Raw genomic sequence first — 16776 nt, forward strand, 5'->3', positions numbered from 1 at the left:
ATACTGTTGTCATGCACTTAATATGTTAATTTTCCTATTAGGGAAGAGAAGAAGATCCACATGAAGGCAAAATGTAAGGTTTTTTTGGTTTTTATTAAAAGTAAATAATAAAACAACTGTTTGTAAACTTAAGCTATGAGATTGGGAAGGTGAACCAAAATTGAATGTACTTGTTTTTTAATCTTAAGACTTTTCTTCTATTCTAGCTGTTGAAGTTGCATACGTTATTGACATGAAGTCTTGTATTAGTTATGCCTAATGTTAATGGGTTTTGCAGTGAAAATCTTGAATGAGTCTCTGTGATCACTTTACCTAGAATATATTCAATGGAGGATGTGGTGTTTTCTGATTTGTGGGGATTTTTTATACACATACAGTTTAGCTTAGAGGTAACCTTTTTTCAGATCTGCTCAACTGTAAGTGCATGAGAGGGATCAAAGTATAACTTAGAGGAATGATAGTATAATAATAACAACACTTGATATTAGCCTCATGTGCTAGCACTTTAAATGAAAACTAGGACACACTAGAATAATTTGTTTGCAGTGAATTCCAACTTGTTAAATAATTAAAAAAAGAAACCTAATACAATTAACAATGAATTGATACAGAAAACTTGATTCTTATATGATTTTCAGTTTTAAAGATGAGCAGCAAATGAAAGTTACAGAAATTTTCTAGTAGCTGGATAACTTCATCTGTCCTCTTTTTGCTTGCAATAATTGCAGCTTCTGCTTTCTGTATTTTTTTACCCAGTTTGCAGTCTCCAAAGGGCTGATGTTAGAAGAAGGCATTTCTTCTGATGGTGTTTTCTTGGTGGTTTTTGTTCCTAATAGGGGAAAGAAAATTATTGGTATGTGGCTTCAGTTTACAGGTTTTCAGTGTTGTGCTAGTCAGTTTGGTATAGCAACATAACAGTAGTTGGGATGCCTTCAAATACAGGAACTTTTGTTTTTTTAAAAGCAAAGTAGTTTGTAGTGGAATCTTGAAGCTTGGATACTCAATTCAGTTACTCATGCTGCTCAGAAGATTCCAGGGGAGGCAGGGATTTCTGTAAATATTCCAATAGCCAGGGATTTTCCTGTAAAGGTAGTATAGAAAGCAAGTTAGAACTAGAGCTCTTTTTTGATGTGTAAGAGGCTTTATTTTGCACAAAATCACAGAATCATTAAGGTTGGAAAAGACTTCTAAGATCAAGTCTAACCATAAACCCAGCAGCACCACCATATTCACCACTAAACCATGTCCTCAAGTGCCATATCGATACATTTTTTGGACCCTTCCAGGGATGGTGACTGCTCCACTTCCTTGGGCAGCCTAGTCCAATGCCTGACCACCCTTTCCATAAAGAAATTTTTCCTAATATCTAATCTAAACCTCCCCTGGTGCAACTTTCCCTTTAAGGCCCTAGTTTGGTCCCATTTTGGGCTATTTCACTGAATCATTTGAGTTGGAAAAGACTTCTGAGATTGAGTCCCGCCTTTGACTGATCACCATCTTGTCAACTAGACCAGAACACTAAGTGCCACATCCAGTTTTTCTTAAACACCTCCAGGGAGGTTGACTCCCACCTCTCTGGGCAGCCCATTCCAATGTATAACAACCCTTTCTGTGAAGAAATTCCTCCTGATGTCCAACCTGAACCTCCCCTGGCACAGCTTGAGGCTATGTCTTCTTGTCCTGTCACTAGTTACCTGGTAGAAGAGGCTGACCCCCACCTGGCTGCAACCTCCTTTCAAGTAGTTGTAGAGAGTGATAAGGTCTCCCCTGAGCCTCCCCTTCTTCAGGCTAAACAACCCCAGCTCCCTCAGCCGCTCATCAGAGGACTTACTCTCTAGACCCTTCACCAGCCTTGTTGCCCTTCTCTGGACTTGCTCCAGCACCTCAATGTCTTTCTTGCAGTGAGGGGCCCAGAACTGGACACAGTATTTGAGGTGTGGCTTCACCAGTGCTGAGTACTGGGAGGCAAATCACTACCCTGGTCCTGCTGGCTACACTATTCTTGATACAAGCCAGGATGTCATTTGCTTTCTTGGCCGCCTGGGCACATGCTGGCTCATGTTCAGCCAGATATCAACCCAGGCTGTAGTGCTGCATGGGGTTGTTTTGACCCAAGTGCAGGACCTGGCACTGGGCATTGTTGAACCTCATACTGTTGGTCTTGGCCCATTGATCCAGCATGTCCAGATCTCTCTGCAGAGCCTTTTTACCCTCCAGCAGATCAGCACTGACCCAACTTGGTGTCATCTGCAAACTTACTGAGGGTGCACTTGATTGTCCCATCCAGATTATAAATAAAGGTATTAAACAGGACTGGCCCCAACACTGAGCATTGGGGAACACCACTAGTGACCAGATACAAACTGGCTGTAGCACCATTCACCACCACTCTCTGGGCCCAGCCATCCAGCCAGTTTTTTACCCATCAATGTGCACATGTCCAAGCCATGGGCTTCAGCTTCTCTAGGAGAATGCCATGGGAGACAGTATCAAAGGCTTTGCTGAAGTCCAGGTAGACAATATCCACAGCCTTTCCCTCATCCACTAGGCAGGTCACCTGGTCAGAAAAGCAGATCATGTTGATCAAGCAGGACCTGTCTTTCCTAAATGCATGTTGGCTAGGCCTAATCACCTGTTTTTTCTGCATATGCTGTGGGATGGTACTCCAGATGATCTGTTGGTTAGGCTGACAGGCCTGTAGTTCCCTGGATCGTTTTGTAGATTGGCATCACATTGGCCAACCTCCAGTCATCTGGGACTTCCATGGTTCACCAGGACTGATGATAAATAATGGAGGGCAGCTTAGGAAGCTCTTCCACCAGCTCCCTCAGTACCCTCATGTGAATCCCATCAGGCCCCATAGACTTGTGAGTGTTTAAGTGGCTCAGGAGGTCACTAACTGCTTCCTTATGGATTGCAAGGGATCTATTCTGCTTCCTGCCCCTATCTACCAGCTCAGGGGGCTGGGTACACTCAGGATAACCAGTCTTTGTTAAGGACTGAGGCAAAGAAGACGTTAAGTACCTCAGCCTTTTCCTCATCCTTGGGGACAATGTGTCCATCCCATCCTTCCCCCCATATCCAATAAAGGATGGAGATTTTCCTTGGCCCTCCTTTTGTTGTTAATGAATTTGTAAAAATATTTTTATTTTCTTTTATGACAGTAGCCAGATTGAACTTCAGCTGGGCTTTTGCCTTTCTAATTCCCTCTCTGCATGAACTAACAACATCCTTGTACTCTTCCTTAGTTGTCTGCCCCTTCTTCCGAAGGCCATAAACTCACTTTTTTTCCCCTGAGCTCCTGTGAAAGCTCCCTGTTCAACCAGGCCAGTTTTCTTGCCTGATAGCTTGTCTTTAGGCACACAGGGACAGCCTACTCTTGCACCTTTACCATTTCCATCTTAAGGTATGTCCAGCCTTCCTGGACCCCTTTGTTACTGAGGACACACTTAAACATGCATGCATGTGCATATACACCTTGCAGTGAAAAGCCCTATTCCTAGTCTTCCTTTAAAAGACAGGATGAGCTCTCAAGATGTAATATGTGATATTTCACATGTAAACTAAATACCTATGCAACATCAAGCTGTTTCCTATAATCATAGGTATCAGATTAAGACTGGATAGATTGCTGTATTTTTTTAGGGTGATGCTCTGATGAAGGATTCTGGAAGATGCAAGGCGTGAAAATAAAGTGATTCTTATTCAGTAGTTAATAAAGCTGGAGTTTATTTCCTCAGCTTATAGTGAAATTCAATTTTAGTTATTCTGTATAGCATTTAACTTTCATTAATGTCCTTGGACTTTGTATTTCATGCTTCAAATAAATTTCTATCTGAGACTGGCTTCAAATATGCCTGTCATTATCTAGCGTTTAAACAATGCCTTTAATCTCTAAACACATTTGGATTTGAACATCTACTTTGTGTTGGACACCTGTACTCAAAATAACTTTATATAGATGTAGATATTTATTTTTCATTCTGTTCGTAGAAAAACAGAATTGCTGAATAACATAACAGTTGCTTATATAATCTATATTTACTAGATGTTTTTAAAACAAAGATTAATTCATATGTACCAGAGATTAATTCATAGATGTCAGAGCCTTAGATGTCAAAACTACTAAAAAAAGAGCTGATAGTCTTGCTTTCTAATTTATCTCCTTATCTTAAAGATGGTTCCATGGGAAGATCTCCAAACAAGAAGCTTACAATTTGCTGATGACAGGTACTTTTATTTCAGATGCAAATACAGTGGTAGAGGAATGAGACAAATTAATCCTTTGAGACTGCAGGAAAACCTGGGGTTTTTTCTGTATGAACATATGAGCATCCGATCTGTGGTTGCTACTACATTGGCAAAAACCTCATAGCTGAGCATTAAGGGTTTTTATGTTCTCAAGTACAGTTAGTTTCAGAATTCTGATTGAAATAGCTAATTAAAAAAAATTGTAATATACATAAATATATCTCGGGCTTCATTAAAATGCTGTGGAGAAAATACTGTTTACAGAATCACAGAATATTCTGAGTTGGAAGGGACCCACAAGGATCACTGAGTCCAACTCCTGGCCCTGCACAGAACCATCCCCCAAGAATCACCATGTGCCTGAGAGTGTTGTCCAAACACTTCTTGAACTCTGGAAGGCTTGGTGCTGTTATATACTTATGGGAGAATGTATTAAACTTTAGTCTCCTCATGGAGGAAATAATTTTTAAAATTAAAACATCAAGATTTCAGACTCATACTGTCAAATAACATACCTTAAATATGAGAACAAAAATCTTTAGTTTTTTTAAAAATATTGTCAAAACTCATATGTACACCATATGCTCTTGTAAAGAGGTGACAAAAGTTTGGGATAGGTTGTCACCTACAGCCAAACGATTTGGCAATTACTTTGGCAGTTTAGTACTACTTCATCCTTTTTGGGGGAAGAATGGGGGATCACTGTTGGAACTTAGATCAGACTTTATCCTTTAAGTGTGCAATTCTTGCTAATTTGTACAGAAAGAGCTTTGCTAAGAAATCATAAGTGACACTAAGTAACAGTTAAGAATGCTGTATTATATCTTTTCAGTTGGTCAGGTGTGCAGTTTTCTTGTGAGGCCTTCAGATAATACACCTGGTGATTACTCCCTTTATTTTCGGACCAGTGAAAATATTCAGCGTTTTAAAATATGTCCAACATCAAGCAATCAGTTTATGATGGGAGGCAGATATTATAATAGGTAAGTTTTAATAGTTGTGTGTATTTTACAGTTCTGTAAGGAACTTGTATAATATATTGCTGATAACTTACTGATATGACCATAAAGTTTCAGTGTTTCTTAAGGATATACTATGAGTTTTAACTAACTTGCTTAGTAATTGGTTGTAACGAAGTGCATTCTAAAAACCTTCAAAAGCTTCGATGTAACTTGTTTCTTTTGAAGTATTTTTCTCCTTCTGTAAATTATTTTCTTTACCCTATACATTGGATTATGACATGTAATTAGGAGAATGCTGTGTTGTCTTGGAAACTATTATTTATAATAGGGAGTTTTGTGTATATGAAAGGGGAAAATTAAAATGTTAGTTTTATTGGAGACATTCAATAGGCATTTTAAAGTATAAACAATAGAAATGAGTATTGACAACAAAGGGAAAAATTGCCTTTATTGTTGAAAAAAGTCATTAAATTAATCACCTTAAAATATCTGAATATATTGGTCAGAAGTACAGATAGTGAAAACTCACCTGTCTCTCTTAAATGAGGCCATTGCCTGTCACATGATCAGAAATTTGCTGGACTTGTTCACCTAGAACTAGGGCATTCTTCATTCCATTTGAGAATTTCTCTCAATTCCAGCTTGGCTTCTGAGTGGGTAGAGATCAAGCAACTGGTGTGTCCAAGAAAATGTTGAGGTCTCCTAACTAAGAACTTCAGTGGACTTCTTCATATGATTTCAAATGGACAATGGTTTGGGACTAAGCAATTGGAACCTTGTTAACCTATATATATCCCACACACAGACTGCTTGAGTATCTTCTACATTAATCAGTCTGGCCTCCAGACATCCTTATTGAAAATCAAGATAGCTTCAGTGTCAGCCTTTGAAGTTAAACCCCCTTTTGCCCATTCTCTAGTTATATGGCATATTAGGAGAATGATAGACTTCAAACACTCTAGGTGATGTCAAACTGATTAGCAAATTAGTGGAAGTCTTATTAGTCTCAAATGGCTTTGCAGTATTTGAGAGTATAGCTCTAGAAACTTACTGCAATAAGTTATTACGTCCCACTGCTAGATTTACTAGAGAAGATTCTTTCCTTGACATTGGATGGAAAAAAAGATTAAAAGATTAGGCACCGCTAAGTTATGATAATATGCTTTTAGAGGGCTTTTTGAATATTTTGGCACCTAGGTTGCAAAGATCTTCCTCAGTGTGAGAGAACTACTTGGCTTTGAAAGACTTCTAGTTTTAGTTGAATGTTTTGGAGAATTACTAATATACTCTTAGGCTCAAATTCTGTCCAATTCATATTTACTGACAGTTGCTAGACTTCTTGGAAGTTCAAATATGCAGGATAATGATGCAAAATGGAGGTGGTAACTGCTCCAAATTATTTACCATAAGATATACTGCAGAGGGCAATAAATTTGAAGCAGAAAAAAAGGAATAGCTTTCTGTGTGCTTCTAATTCTTGTACTGGTTTATTTGTTATGGACTCTGGAAGAAGGAAATCTTTAAATATGTGAAGACTAAGGTGGATTGTTGTATGAAACAGTCAGAATAGACTAAGGTGGATTGTTGTATGAAACAGTCAGAATTTGCTGAAAAGCATCAAACGGCATTAAATTCAGAACAGAAATATAGGAAGTATGAGTTTATGCAAGATACTGAAATGATTTATGAGCATTTCTTGGGGCAGAGAGAACATCTGTGTTTATTCTTTATTAAAAAATGTAGAGTTTGTCTTCAAGGTGAAAAACTAGAGGTTGAAGGTTTGCTGCTTCTTTAAATGCATGTGTTTAACAATGTTCATTGATCTTTTTTATAAGCTATTTCTTTAAATGCTCTGAAGGTATCTGCTTTAAATCCGATACTAGTATTACACTGGAACTTAAAAAAAAAAATCATCCTTGGTAGTAGTGTTGTTTCTCTTGAATAAAATTCTCTTGCTCCTTTAGTGATTTTAAGTGGGATTAAACATGGATAAAATAAAGCCAATCTTCTTTTGCAGAGTATTGATTACAATTGTAGTCACAAAAATTATAGAACAAAGTTTTCCATACAAAAGTAACAGCCTGAAGAATAGTTAAGAAACCAACTCAAAAGTTGACTGTTGTTTTATTTTCCAGGTAATGTAAATATCCAGACATGGGACTGGAACCAATATAAGCAATACTATTTATCAGACTAAATTCCAAAAACCAGCCAACGTTATTTTGGGTGATCATGGTAAAAAATTCCTGGCTACATCTTGGCAATCTAGTGTTCTGTGAGGCATAGGAAGACTACTTTTTCTACTAACCTTCTCCATTTGCATGTTCACTCACTATTCTGCATATAAATTGCTCAAAACTTCTATTGATGAGTATAACTAACAGACCATATTTACACTCATATGGAAATTTACTTTCCTTATTTCTTATATCATCTCTACAAAACAGTCTATAGTCTTTTAGTTGTCTATTTGGAGGTACTGATATGTAGGAAATGTGAAATACATAGTGAGTGAATTATTTTGACTAGATATTGAAATAGTATTTTTCCATGGACTTCAGTAAAGCATGTAACTTTTGTGATCTTTACGTTTGTTTCATGGACAAGATAGGTGACTACTGGCATACTTATAACTAATGAGGCCACACCTTGGTTACTGTGTTCAGTTCTGGGCCCCTCACTACAAGACACACATTGAGGTGCTGGAGCATGTCCAGACAAGGGCAATGAAGCTGTGGAGCACAAGTCTTATGAGAAGTGGCTGAGGGAATGGAGGTTTAGCCTGGAGAAAAGGAGTATCAGGGGAGACGTTGCTCTCTACATCTCCCTGAAAGAAGATTTTAGCAAGGTGGGTGTTGGTCTCTTCTCCCAAGTAACAAGCAATAGGGCAAGAGGAAATTTCCTCAATTTGTGCCAGGGGAGGTTTGGATTGGATATCAGGAAATATTTCTTCATCAAAAAGATTGTCAAGCACTAGAAAGGGCTTCCCAGGGCAGTGGTGAAGTCACCATTCCTGGAGGGATTTAAAAGCTGTGTAGATGTGGTACTTAGGGACATGATTTAGTGGTGGACTTGTCAGTGCTGGGTTAATGGTTGGGCTTGATTATCTTAGAAGTCTTTTCCAACCTAAATGATTTTATGAATATCAACTTTTTCAAGTAAAAATTGGCAAAGTCGATTGTGAGGACAAGGGGTATGATGGTGGGACAGGAGGGGATGTGATTTTACTAACTGCATATCATGAAATCTCAAACAGAAATATGCTTACTAGCCTGTGGCCACACCATCCTGAACATACTGTTTCATTTCATCTTAGAAGCTAAGCAGCTTTGGGCCCAGTTAGTACTGGATGGGAGACTGCTTAAGAATAGTGAGTCCAGGTGTTGTAGGCTTTTAGAAAAGGACCATGAAGATGATGGATTAGAGTATCTGTCATTTGAGGACAAGTGGAGAGAGCTGGGACTGTTTAGCTTTACGAAGAGAAGGTGGTGGTAGGGAATCTTATCACTCTGTATAAATACCTAATAGGGAGGGAACGAAGAAGAGAGAGAGAAACTTTGTAGTATTGGCCAGTGTGATGGTGATCAAACACTGGAAGAGAAGACCCAAAGAGCTTGTAGAGCTTCCATCCTTAAAGATACTCAAAACATTGCTGAACAAGGTTCTAAGCAATCTGTTATACCTTCTTTGAGATGGGGACTTGAACTAGGTGATCTTGGAGGACCCTTGCAACCTCAACTATTCTGTGAATAGCTTCCCTGTTTTACAGTTGCGTTTCTTTTGTTTGTTTTTGATGCGGTTTTGTTATGGGAGGGTGGGGTTTTTTGGTTTTGTTTTTTGTTTTGGGGTAGGTTTTGGAATTTGGGGTTTTTTGGGTGAGTGGGGTTGGTTGGATTTTTTTGTTTGTTCCAGTTGGAAGGGACCTACCAAAAATATCTAGTCCTGGTCTGACCAAAAGTTAAAGCATATTACTAAGGGCATTGTCCACAGACAGGCATGGGACATCAACCACCTCTCTGGGAAAAGCCTGTTCCATGGTTTGACCATACTCTGGATAAAGAAATGCTTCCTAATGTCAAGTCGGAACCTGCCCTGGTACAACTTTGAACCATTCCGACATGTCCTATCACTGGATCCCAGGGAGAAGAGCTCAGCACCTTCCTCTCCACTTCCCCTCCTCAGGAAACTGTAGAGAGCAATGAGGTCACCCCTCAGCCTCCTTTCCTCCAAACTAAACAAAGCTAGTGTCCTCAGCCACTCCTCATAGGACATTCATTCCCACCCTTTCACCAGTTTTGTTGCCCTTCTCTAGACACATTTAAGGACCTTCACATCCTTCTTAAATGGTGGGGCCCAGAACTGCACACAGTACTTAAGGTGAGGCTGCTCCAATGCTAGATACAGCAGGATAATCAACCTCTTTTGACTGGCTGGTTATGCTGTGTTTGATGCACCCCAGGATGTGGTTTGCCCTCTTGGCTGCCAGGGCTCACTGCTGACTCCTACTGAGCCTCCTGTCAACCAGCACCCCCAGATCCCTTTCTGCAGGGCTGCTTTCCAGAGTTTACACACTAGTTGAGCTTTAGCCTTCAATGTCTTTTCCCTTCATATGCAAACAAGGGCTCTGTAAGTTTTCTGTGAAGCCTGACCTCAGTTCCAAATATCATACAGTTGTTTTTCCCTCTGAGCTGTCATGGTTTCACGTTCACCAAATTTCATTTATCAACTGGGAGATAGGACTTTGGGAGAAAAAGGCAAAACAGGCACAACTTAAAAGTAAAAACAGATAGATTTTATTAATATACACTAAAGAAAAAGAGAGAAAAAAAAAAGAGACATTCTGAGACATTCAAACACCTTCCCCCCCCCTCCCCAGCCAAACTGTTCACTTTCCCACTCACCACAGAGAGAAAACTATAATTTTCAGTCAGTTGCCACCATTTAAACACAATCCTACATCACCTTGGGAGAGGAACCTCTCTAGGGTTATGGAGAACACACCACAAGAAAAGGTCTGGTGGCTTTCAAGGCCACAGATCTGCAACTGCCTGGAATTTTTGCAGATTCTGTGCAGTCTCACCCATATAACAGTTTTCCACGCTGTTTGGGGTATCATTTTAAGAATGCTTTTCTAGTACAAAACAGGGATTCTCTTCCATCTCTAAAATCACCTCTATCTCAAAGGAAATAGAGACCTCCTTGTTCTTTCACAGGAGCCAGGGACATATTCTAATCAAAATTTTCAATTAAAACCCATGTATATCAATACACACAACCCTTTGGTTAGAACTTGCATTCCCCCAAGCAGCATTAGGATATTACAAAAACAGTCCATTTCCCCATAATTCACATCTAAAGAAGTCTGGTCAAAAATGTCCACTTGCTCCATCCCATCTTCCAATAGTCTTTCTCAGTTCTTTCACTGACTTTGTCTCAATGCTTTCTCTCTACATTTCAAATCCCTCTGTCTTCCATGGAGGAGGGAAAAGGGTTAAAGTCTTTGCCCAGAGTTTTGTTTTTTTTTTTTCTCTCCAGCGGACTCCAGGAACTTCAAGGCCACAGGTGATGGTGGAGGGGAGGAAGGGAGAGAGAGAGCCCTGGAGCTCCCTGGAGCTCCGGAGAAAAGTTCTTAAAAAGTCTCTTCTCCTTTGGAACAGCGGCTCTGGCAACCAAGGCCCAGAGCACGGCCACCGAGGTCCTGGCGCAGGGCCAGACTGCTGATCTGCAGTCCTCCTCCTCCTCTCCCCATCGGAGGAGCCGGGAGGGGACAGAGGGGACACGGCCAGCCTCAGCCACTGTCCCACAGGCAGGGCTCCTCCCCGAGGCCTGGCAGGCCTGGCCCCAGGGGGCCGAGCCCGAACCCCGACTTGCAAATGATGTTACCTTCTCATCAGCCAGAAAAGGAAAGGAACAAGTCACCTGGGAATCTATGATTTAAGACTGTGTTTCCAGAGATGTAGAAACACTCCCATTCGTCAGCCAAGCTGTCAATCACAATCCATGCTAGAACTTCCTTAGGGAAAAACACTTTTCACATTCATGCTAAACCACCACATGAGCTTGACAAGGAGTTCCCTGTTCAGCCAAGCTAGTCTTCTGTCCCGTTTGCTTGACTTGTGACACACTGGAATTGCCTATTCCTGTGCTTTGGAAGGTGATTCTTAAAGACTGACTAGTACTCTTGGACCCCTAAGCCCTCAAAAACAGATTCCCCAGGGGACACTGCTAAGTAGCTCCCTGAATAGCCTAGTTTTCTCTCTTGAAGTCCAGAGTAGCAACTCTGCTGTCCTTTTTTCTCATTACACTGAAAAGTTTAAACTCAACCATTTCATGATCACTGTGGCCATGATAGCCACCTACCATCATATCTCCCATGAGTCCTTCTCTATTTGCAAACTATAAGTCTAGGATGACATCTTTCCTAGTTGACTCGCTGAGTATCTGTGACAAGAAGTTATCTCCTACAAACTTTAGGAATTTCCTAGCATTAATTGTCACAGCAATATGATATTCCCAGTTGATGTCAGGGAAGTAGAAAACTCCCATAAGGATAAGGGCTACTGATCCAGAGATTTCTCTTAATTGCCTATAGAATAACATCAGTGCTGTCATCCTGTCTGGGAGATCGATAGTAGACACCTACTCTGAACAGCTGCTTTGTTTTCCCTCCCCCAAATCCTCACTCAGAGTCTCTCAGACACATTATTGTTAACTGTAAGGACTGTACAGTCTCTTTTACATACAGTGCAACTCCTCCACCTTGCCTGACCTGCCTATCCCTCCTGAACAGCCTGTAGCCCATCATCCCAGCACTCCAACTGTGGGACTCATTCCACCAAGTCTCATGAATACCAATGATATTGTCACTCTGGGAACTGACCAGCGCTTCCAGTTCATCCTATTTGTTTCTCATACTGCATGTGTTGGTGTACAAGCATTTTAGATGTGCTCCTAAGTCCTCAGTGCTACTCGGAACAGCATAAATGTTCCCATTAGCATTGCCACCCTCAGGCGATGCCATGACAAGCTTTGGCTTACCTTCAGCTCTCCTGTTGGTATCCCCTTCCTACAATGACTGTAGTTTAAAGTCCTCTCAATCAGTCTTGTGAGTTTATGAACAAAGAAGCGTTTCCCTTGTCAGGACAGATGTATAATGTCAGGTCCCAGCATACCTTGTGTTTCAGACTTTTCATGGTTATAAAAAGCAATGTTCTGGTAGAGGCACCAGACCTGGAGCCAGATATTGATGTCTTGAGTTCACCTGTTTCTTCTAAAGCCTCTCCCCTTACTGGGAAGATTGATGAAAATGCTACCTGTGCTTGCTTTTGGAGTATAGGCAGAAATGTAGTATTGCTTATACAGGTTGTGGGACTTCCAGTCCCATATCTGGATATGCAAACTACCTGGGAAGTAAAAATTTGAATATAAGGTAGCACTTTTTAAAGTTTCACTTCTGATTTTAGAAGGTAGAGTAGGATAGGCATACCTATCCTACCACATATCTCATGCCACTTTTTCCTTTCATTCTGTTTTCTTTCTTTCTGAAATCTCACCTTCCTGAGACAGAGTTTTCCAAAAACTTGAAAAATTTAGAAGGGGGGCAGCAGCACAAGGTGGTATATCTGTTGATTTCATGTCAAAGTAGAACATAAGAAATATTGACCCAACAGTTATACATTGAACAAGGTTTCAAATTATCTTTAATTTGAGAGATGAGACAATTTTTAGACTAGATGATGATTGGAGTTGTTGGAAGACTTTTTTTATTATAACTGATAGATTAATCCATATTTTGATAGGCTGAAGAATATGGGCTTAACATGTTAATTCTTTTTCCTTATAGTTTAATGATGTAGTATTCTGTTTTCTGGATTCTTCACTATTTGAAATGTCACTGATTCCAAAATCGGCCAGATAAAAGCTTTCTAACACAGTTTTGAGTTTTAGAAAGCAGGCATTCTTTATTGCAGCATGCTGGTCACTCAGAGGATCCTTCCTCCATTCAAGTGCACTGAGCATCAAGTGAACAGAGTTTTTATCATACACACTGATTACATATTCATTCGCTATCCCCACTTCCTTGGCTTTATTTTACATGGTCACACCCCTTATCAGAAGTCCTTATATGCTTCTTTGGTAGTCTTCAGCATCTGGTGTCCTTTTTTAGGTGGCTGTTCCTTGAGCTCTGTTTTTGAGTAAGCGCAAGATCGTTGTTTTGCATAACTTCTGCTTTGTCAGCCTTGCAGAGCTGAGCCGGCATCCTGCTTGCATTTTGCATTACTTTTGTTTGTCTAAGTTACATCCTTTATCTGTTTTTCCAGGGCTATGCTGTTCTGTTCTACTGTCCTTATCGGAGTAAAATGCTGTTCTGTTCTAATGTCCTTATCATCAGCTGTTGGAATAACTCTTAATTCACCCATTCAGTATTAAAAGACTGATACTACTCATTATGATTAGATACTTTTAAAATTATCCAAGTAGCTAGGATCTGGGCAGCCTAATAAACTATGCTAAACATTTTATAGTTACTAATGTATCTGTAGTGTAGTATTGAGACTCATATTTATTTCTCCATATTGAATCAAGTTTAACCATTCATTTTTTTAAATTCGTGCTTATTTATACCTTCCTTAATGTATTTTATGTAAGTAGGATTTTGTTGCTCTCAGATGCTGAAAAATTTTTTAAATCCTTTTTTTCCTGTCACCTTGGTTCTTTTTGTGGTATGTTCCATCTCGTGCTTTGTATTTTATGTTAGATAACTTGGATGACTTGCAAATTCATTCCCAAGTGTATTTGATTATATGTGATATCTTTCTGTTTGTAGTGTTTTGTTTGTTCAGTCATTTGGACTGCTTCATTGATTAGACAATAGATAATGACCATCTAAGTTGAGTTTGTGTGGGGGAGAGGAGGGATAAAGAAATTGTATAAAACTGCTTTATTATTGATTGCCCTCATGTTGGCAATAGCTGTTCAACATGCAAAATACAGTGAGTGATTCTTTTATGCAGTGTAGTAATGCTTAAATTTTCATGGTGAAAATGGCATATGCATGTTACATATCAATAAAATTTTAAATTTATTTGGGTTTTAGTAATATTGAGAAAATCAAGTCATTACAAACTTGAAAAAATAACTAATCTTTCTGTGAACATTTTTAGCTTAATGTGTATACACTAGTTGATAGCTTTAGAAGAATGAAATTGAGGAAAAGCAAATAGATTTCTTTCTATTGTTTTAGTTACATGTATTTTATGATTGTTTTTATGATCATTTCTATAGTAGCCTATATTTTTCCTTTCGATAAAATTTTATCCAATTGTAATATGCCAAAGATCTATCATGTGTGCCTTTTTGATTGCATTTCCACACACAGCTAACAGTCTCTATGAAATGAGAAAACACATAATGTATGTTTTTGTTCTCTTCTGAATTACCTCTTTATCTTCAGGTTTATATTTCATAGATTAATGTTTCATCTGTGTTGATGTTAACTTCTCTTTATTACAATGTAACTTTCAATAACTACAAAAATAAGAACAATTCAAAGATGTGTTGAATTTTAGATTGTGTCTATCACTACTTCTTTCCTGATCCTTCAAAACAGAATTTAAACCAGACTTTGGTGATTAGAATGTAAGCTTACCCATAGAGACATGTTACTTACTGAGTATTTAATTTAACATGATGGTTCAGTGATTTGAAGTACCATCTGCATAATCCATGTTACAAAACTTTTTTTATTTCCCATTCCTGTCTTCCTAGAAAGAACTTGATTTCCACAGTTTGAAATATCTTCCATTCCCCTTCCCTAGTAACTCTAGAACTTTGAAAATTATTACTAATAAAATAACAATTTTCAATCAGGTTGGAGAGCTGAGAAATGCACATGTTACTTGAATATGGGTGCCTACCAAGACCTTTTCTTGCCCCTCAGCCCCCTCAGTGGGACTGGGAGAAAAACAAGGTGAAAAACTTTTGGGTCAAGAAAAAGGCAGTTTAACAAAGAAAGGTATAAAGGCTGCACAGGGAAGCCAAAGAAAAACAAGATTTTTTTTCTTTTCTTCCCATGAGCAAGCGATGTTCAGATACTTGCTGAGAGGTAGGGCCTCAGTATGCATAGTGGTTGCTTTGGAAGACAAATGCCTTAATAAGGAATGCCCCCCCCCCCCCCCCCCCCCCTTCTCTTAGCTTTTATCGCTGAGCACGTCATACAGTATGGGATATCCCTTTCGTCAGGTTGGGTCAGCTCTCCTGGCTGTGTCCCCTCCCAAGCTCTTGTCCACCCCCAGCCTACTGGCTTTTGAGGAATGGGGTTGGAGAGACAGCATTGATGCTGTGGGAGCAGTGCTCAGCAGTAGCCAAAACTGATTGTTTATCAACACCTTTTTAGCTAAAAATACAGAGCACAGCACTGTGAGGACTGCTGTGGGGAAAGTTAACTCCATCCCAGACATACTCAATACATGCATTTTCAACAACTGATTGAAAATATTCTGTGAAGTTTAGAATAAATAAATACAGTTCTGTGAATTTTCTTGACTTCAATGTATTAGTAGGTTGTCATTGCTGCAAACGAGATTATGATGTTTAACACTTGATTTTTATTATAATTTGTGAGGAAATGTGTGATTGCATGTGTCACAGAGGAAAAATTAATCGGTTTAACATTTTAAATATTATTTTCCTTATTTGAACAGTATTGCAGAGATCATTGAACATTATAGAAAAGAACAGATTGTTGAAGGATATTACCTCAAAGATCCTGTTCCAATGCAGGTAAAACTTCAACTCTGAGTGCTTGTTATTGAAGGTATTGACTTAATACTCAAATATTTATAATATAGGAACTGAATTACTGCAGAGGTATCTATTGTAGTTAAACAGCATCATCTCCTCCTGAATTTTTGTTTTGAGTTTGTGTGTTTCTTTCATTTTATTTTCATATGCATTTGTTTATCAATTGGCTTGTAGTAAACAGAAGTTATAATAAGCTTTGTCTGTGCTCTGGGGTGTAAATGCTCCATCTTGTGCCCCTTACTCTGGTCCCTGAAGTAGGTTGTTCTCTGTTCTTCTGTGTCTAGTATCTTTCTTCCTTCAGAGAAAATCTATATGAACAGAAAAGCTTCAGAGATTTTCAAGGGGCCAGGAATACAGGGTGTGTTCAAGAACATTGTTGCCCTGTAGCATAAATTCATCCTAAGAGGCCAGTGATAATAAACTATACTGTCTAGTTTTTCATAAAGTTATAACTAATTCAAAAGTACATTTTTATCCTTTCTCCCTATCTAATCTTCAACTTTCCTGTTTTGATGGTTAGAAATTTGGTTTTAATTTCTAACCTAAATAGTTACCCCTTTGTTAGATCTATTATATTCATTCAAGGGCATTTCTTGTATTATTCTTTAGTCAGCTCACTAACATGAGCATACCAAAATTTGGTTTTTGTCTCTTCATAAGATTCTTGTAGTTGCCCTACTACCACAGATTCCAGTGTGAGTTTGTGTTTCTTGAATGTAATGGACCAGAACAGCTGAGATTACGATGTCATTAGTAATTC

General features: G+C 39.0%; 1 protein-coding gene across 1 annotated transcript in view; it reads left to right on the plus strand.

Moving 5' to 3' along the window:
* LOC136373395 (ras GTPase-activating protein 1) overlaps positions 1-16776 on the plus strand; it is a 71525-nt gene that overhangs the window by 12202 nt on the left and 42547 nt on the right. Inside the window, exons 6-9 of the mRNA XM_066338302.1 lie at positions 42-73; positions 4178-4230; positions 5084-5234; positions 15917-15995. Coding sequence (XP_066194399.1) covers positions 42-73; positions 4178-4230; positions 5084-5234; positions 15917-15995 — 315 coding nt within the window. The remainder of the gene's footprint in view (positions 1-41; positions 74-4177; positions 4231-5083; positions 5235-15916; positions 15996-16776) is intronic.

This window comes from Sylvia atricapilla, chromosome W (genome assembly GCF_009819655.1).
Source record: "Sylvia atricapilla isolate bSylAtr1 chromosome W, bSylAtr1.pri, whole genome shotgun sequence".
NCBI lineage: Eukaryota > Metazoa > Chordata > Aves > Passeriformes > Sylviidae > Sylvia > Sylvia atricapilla.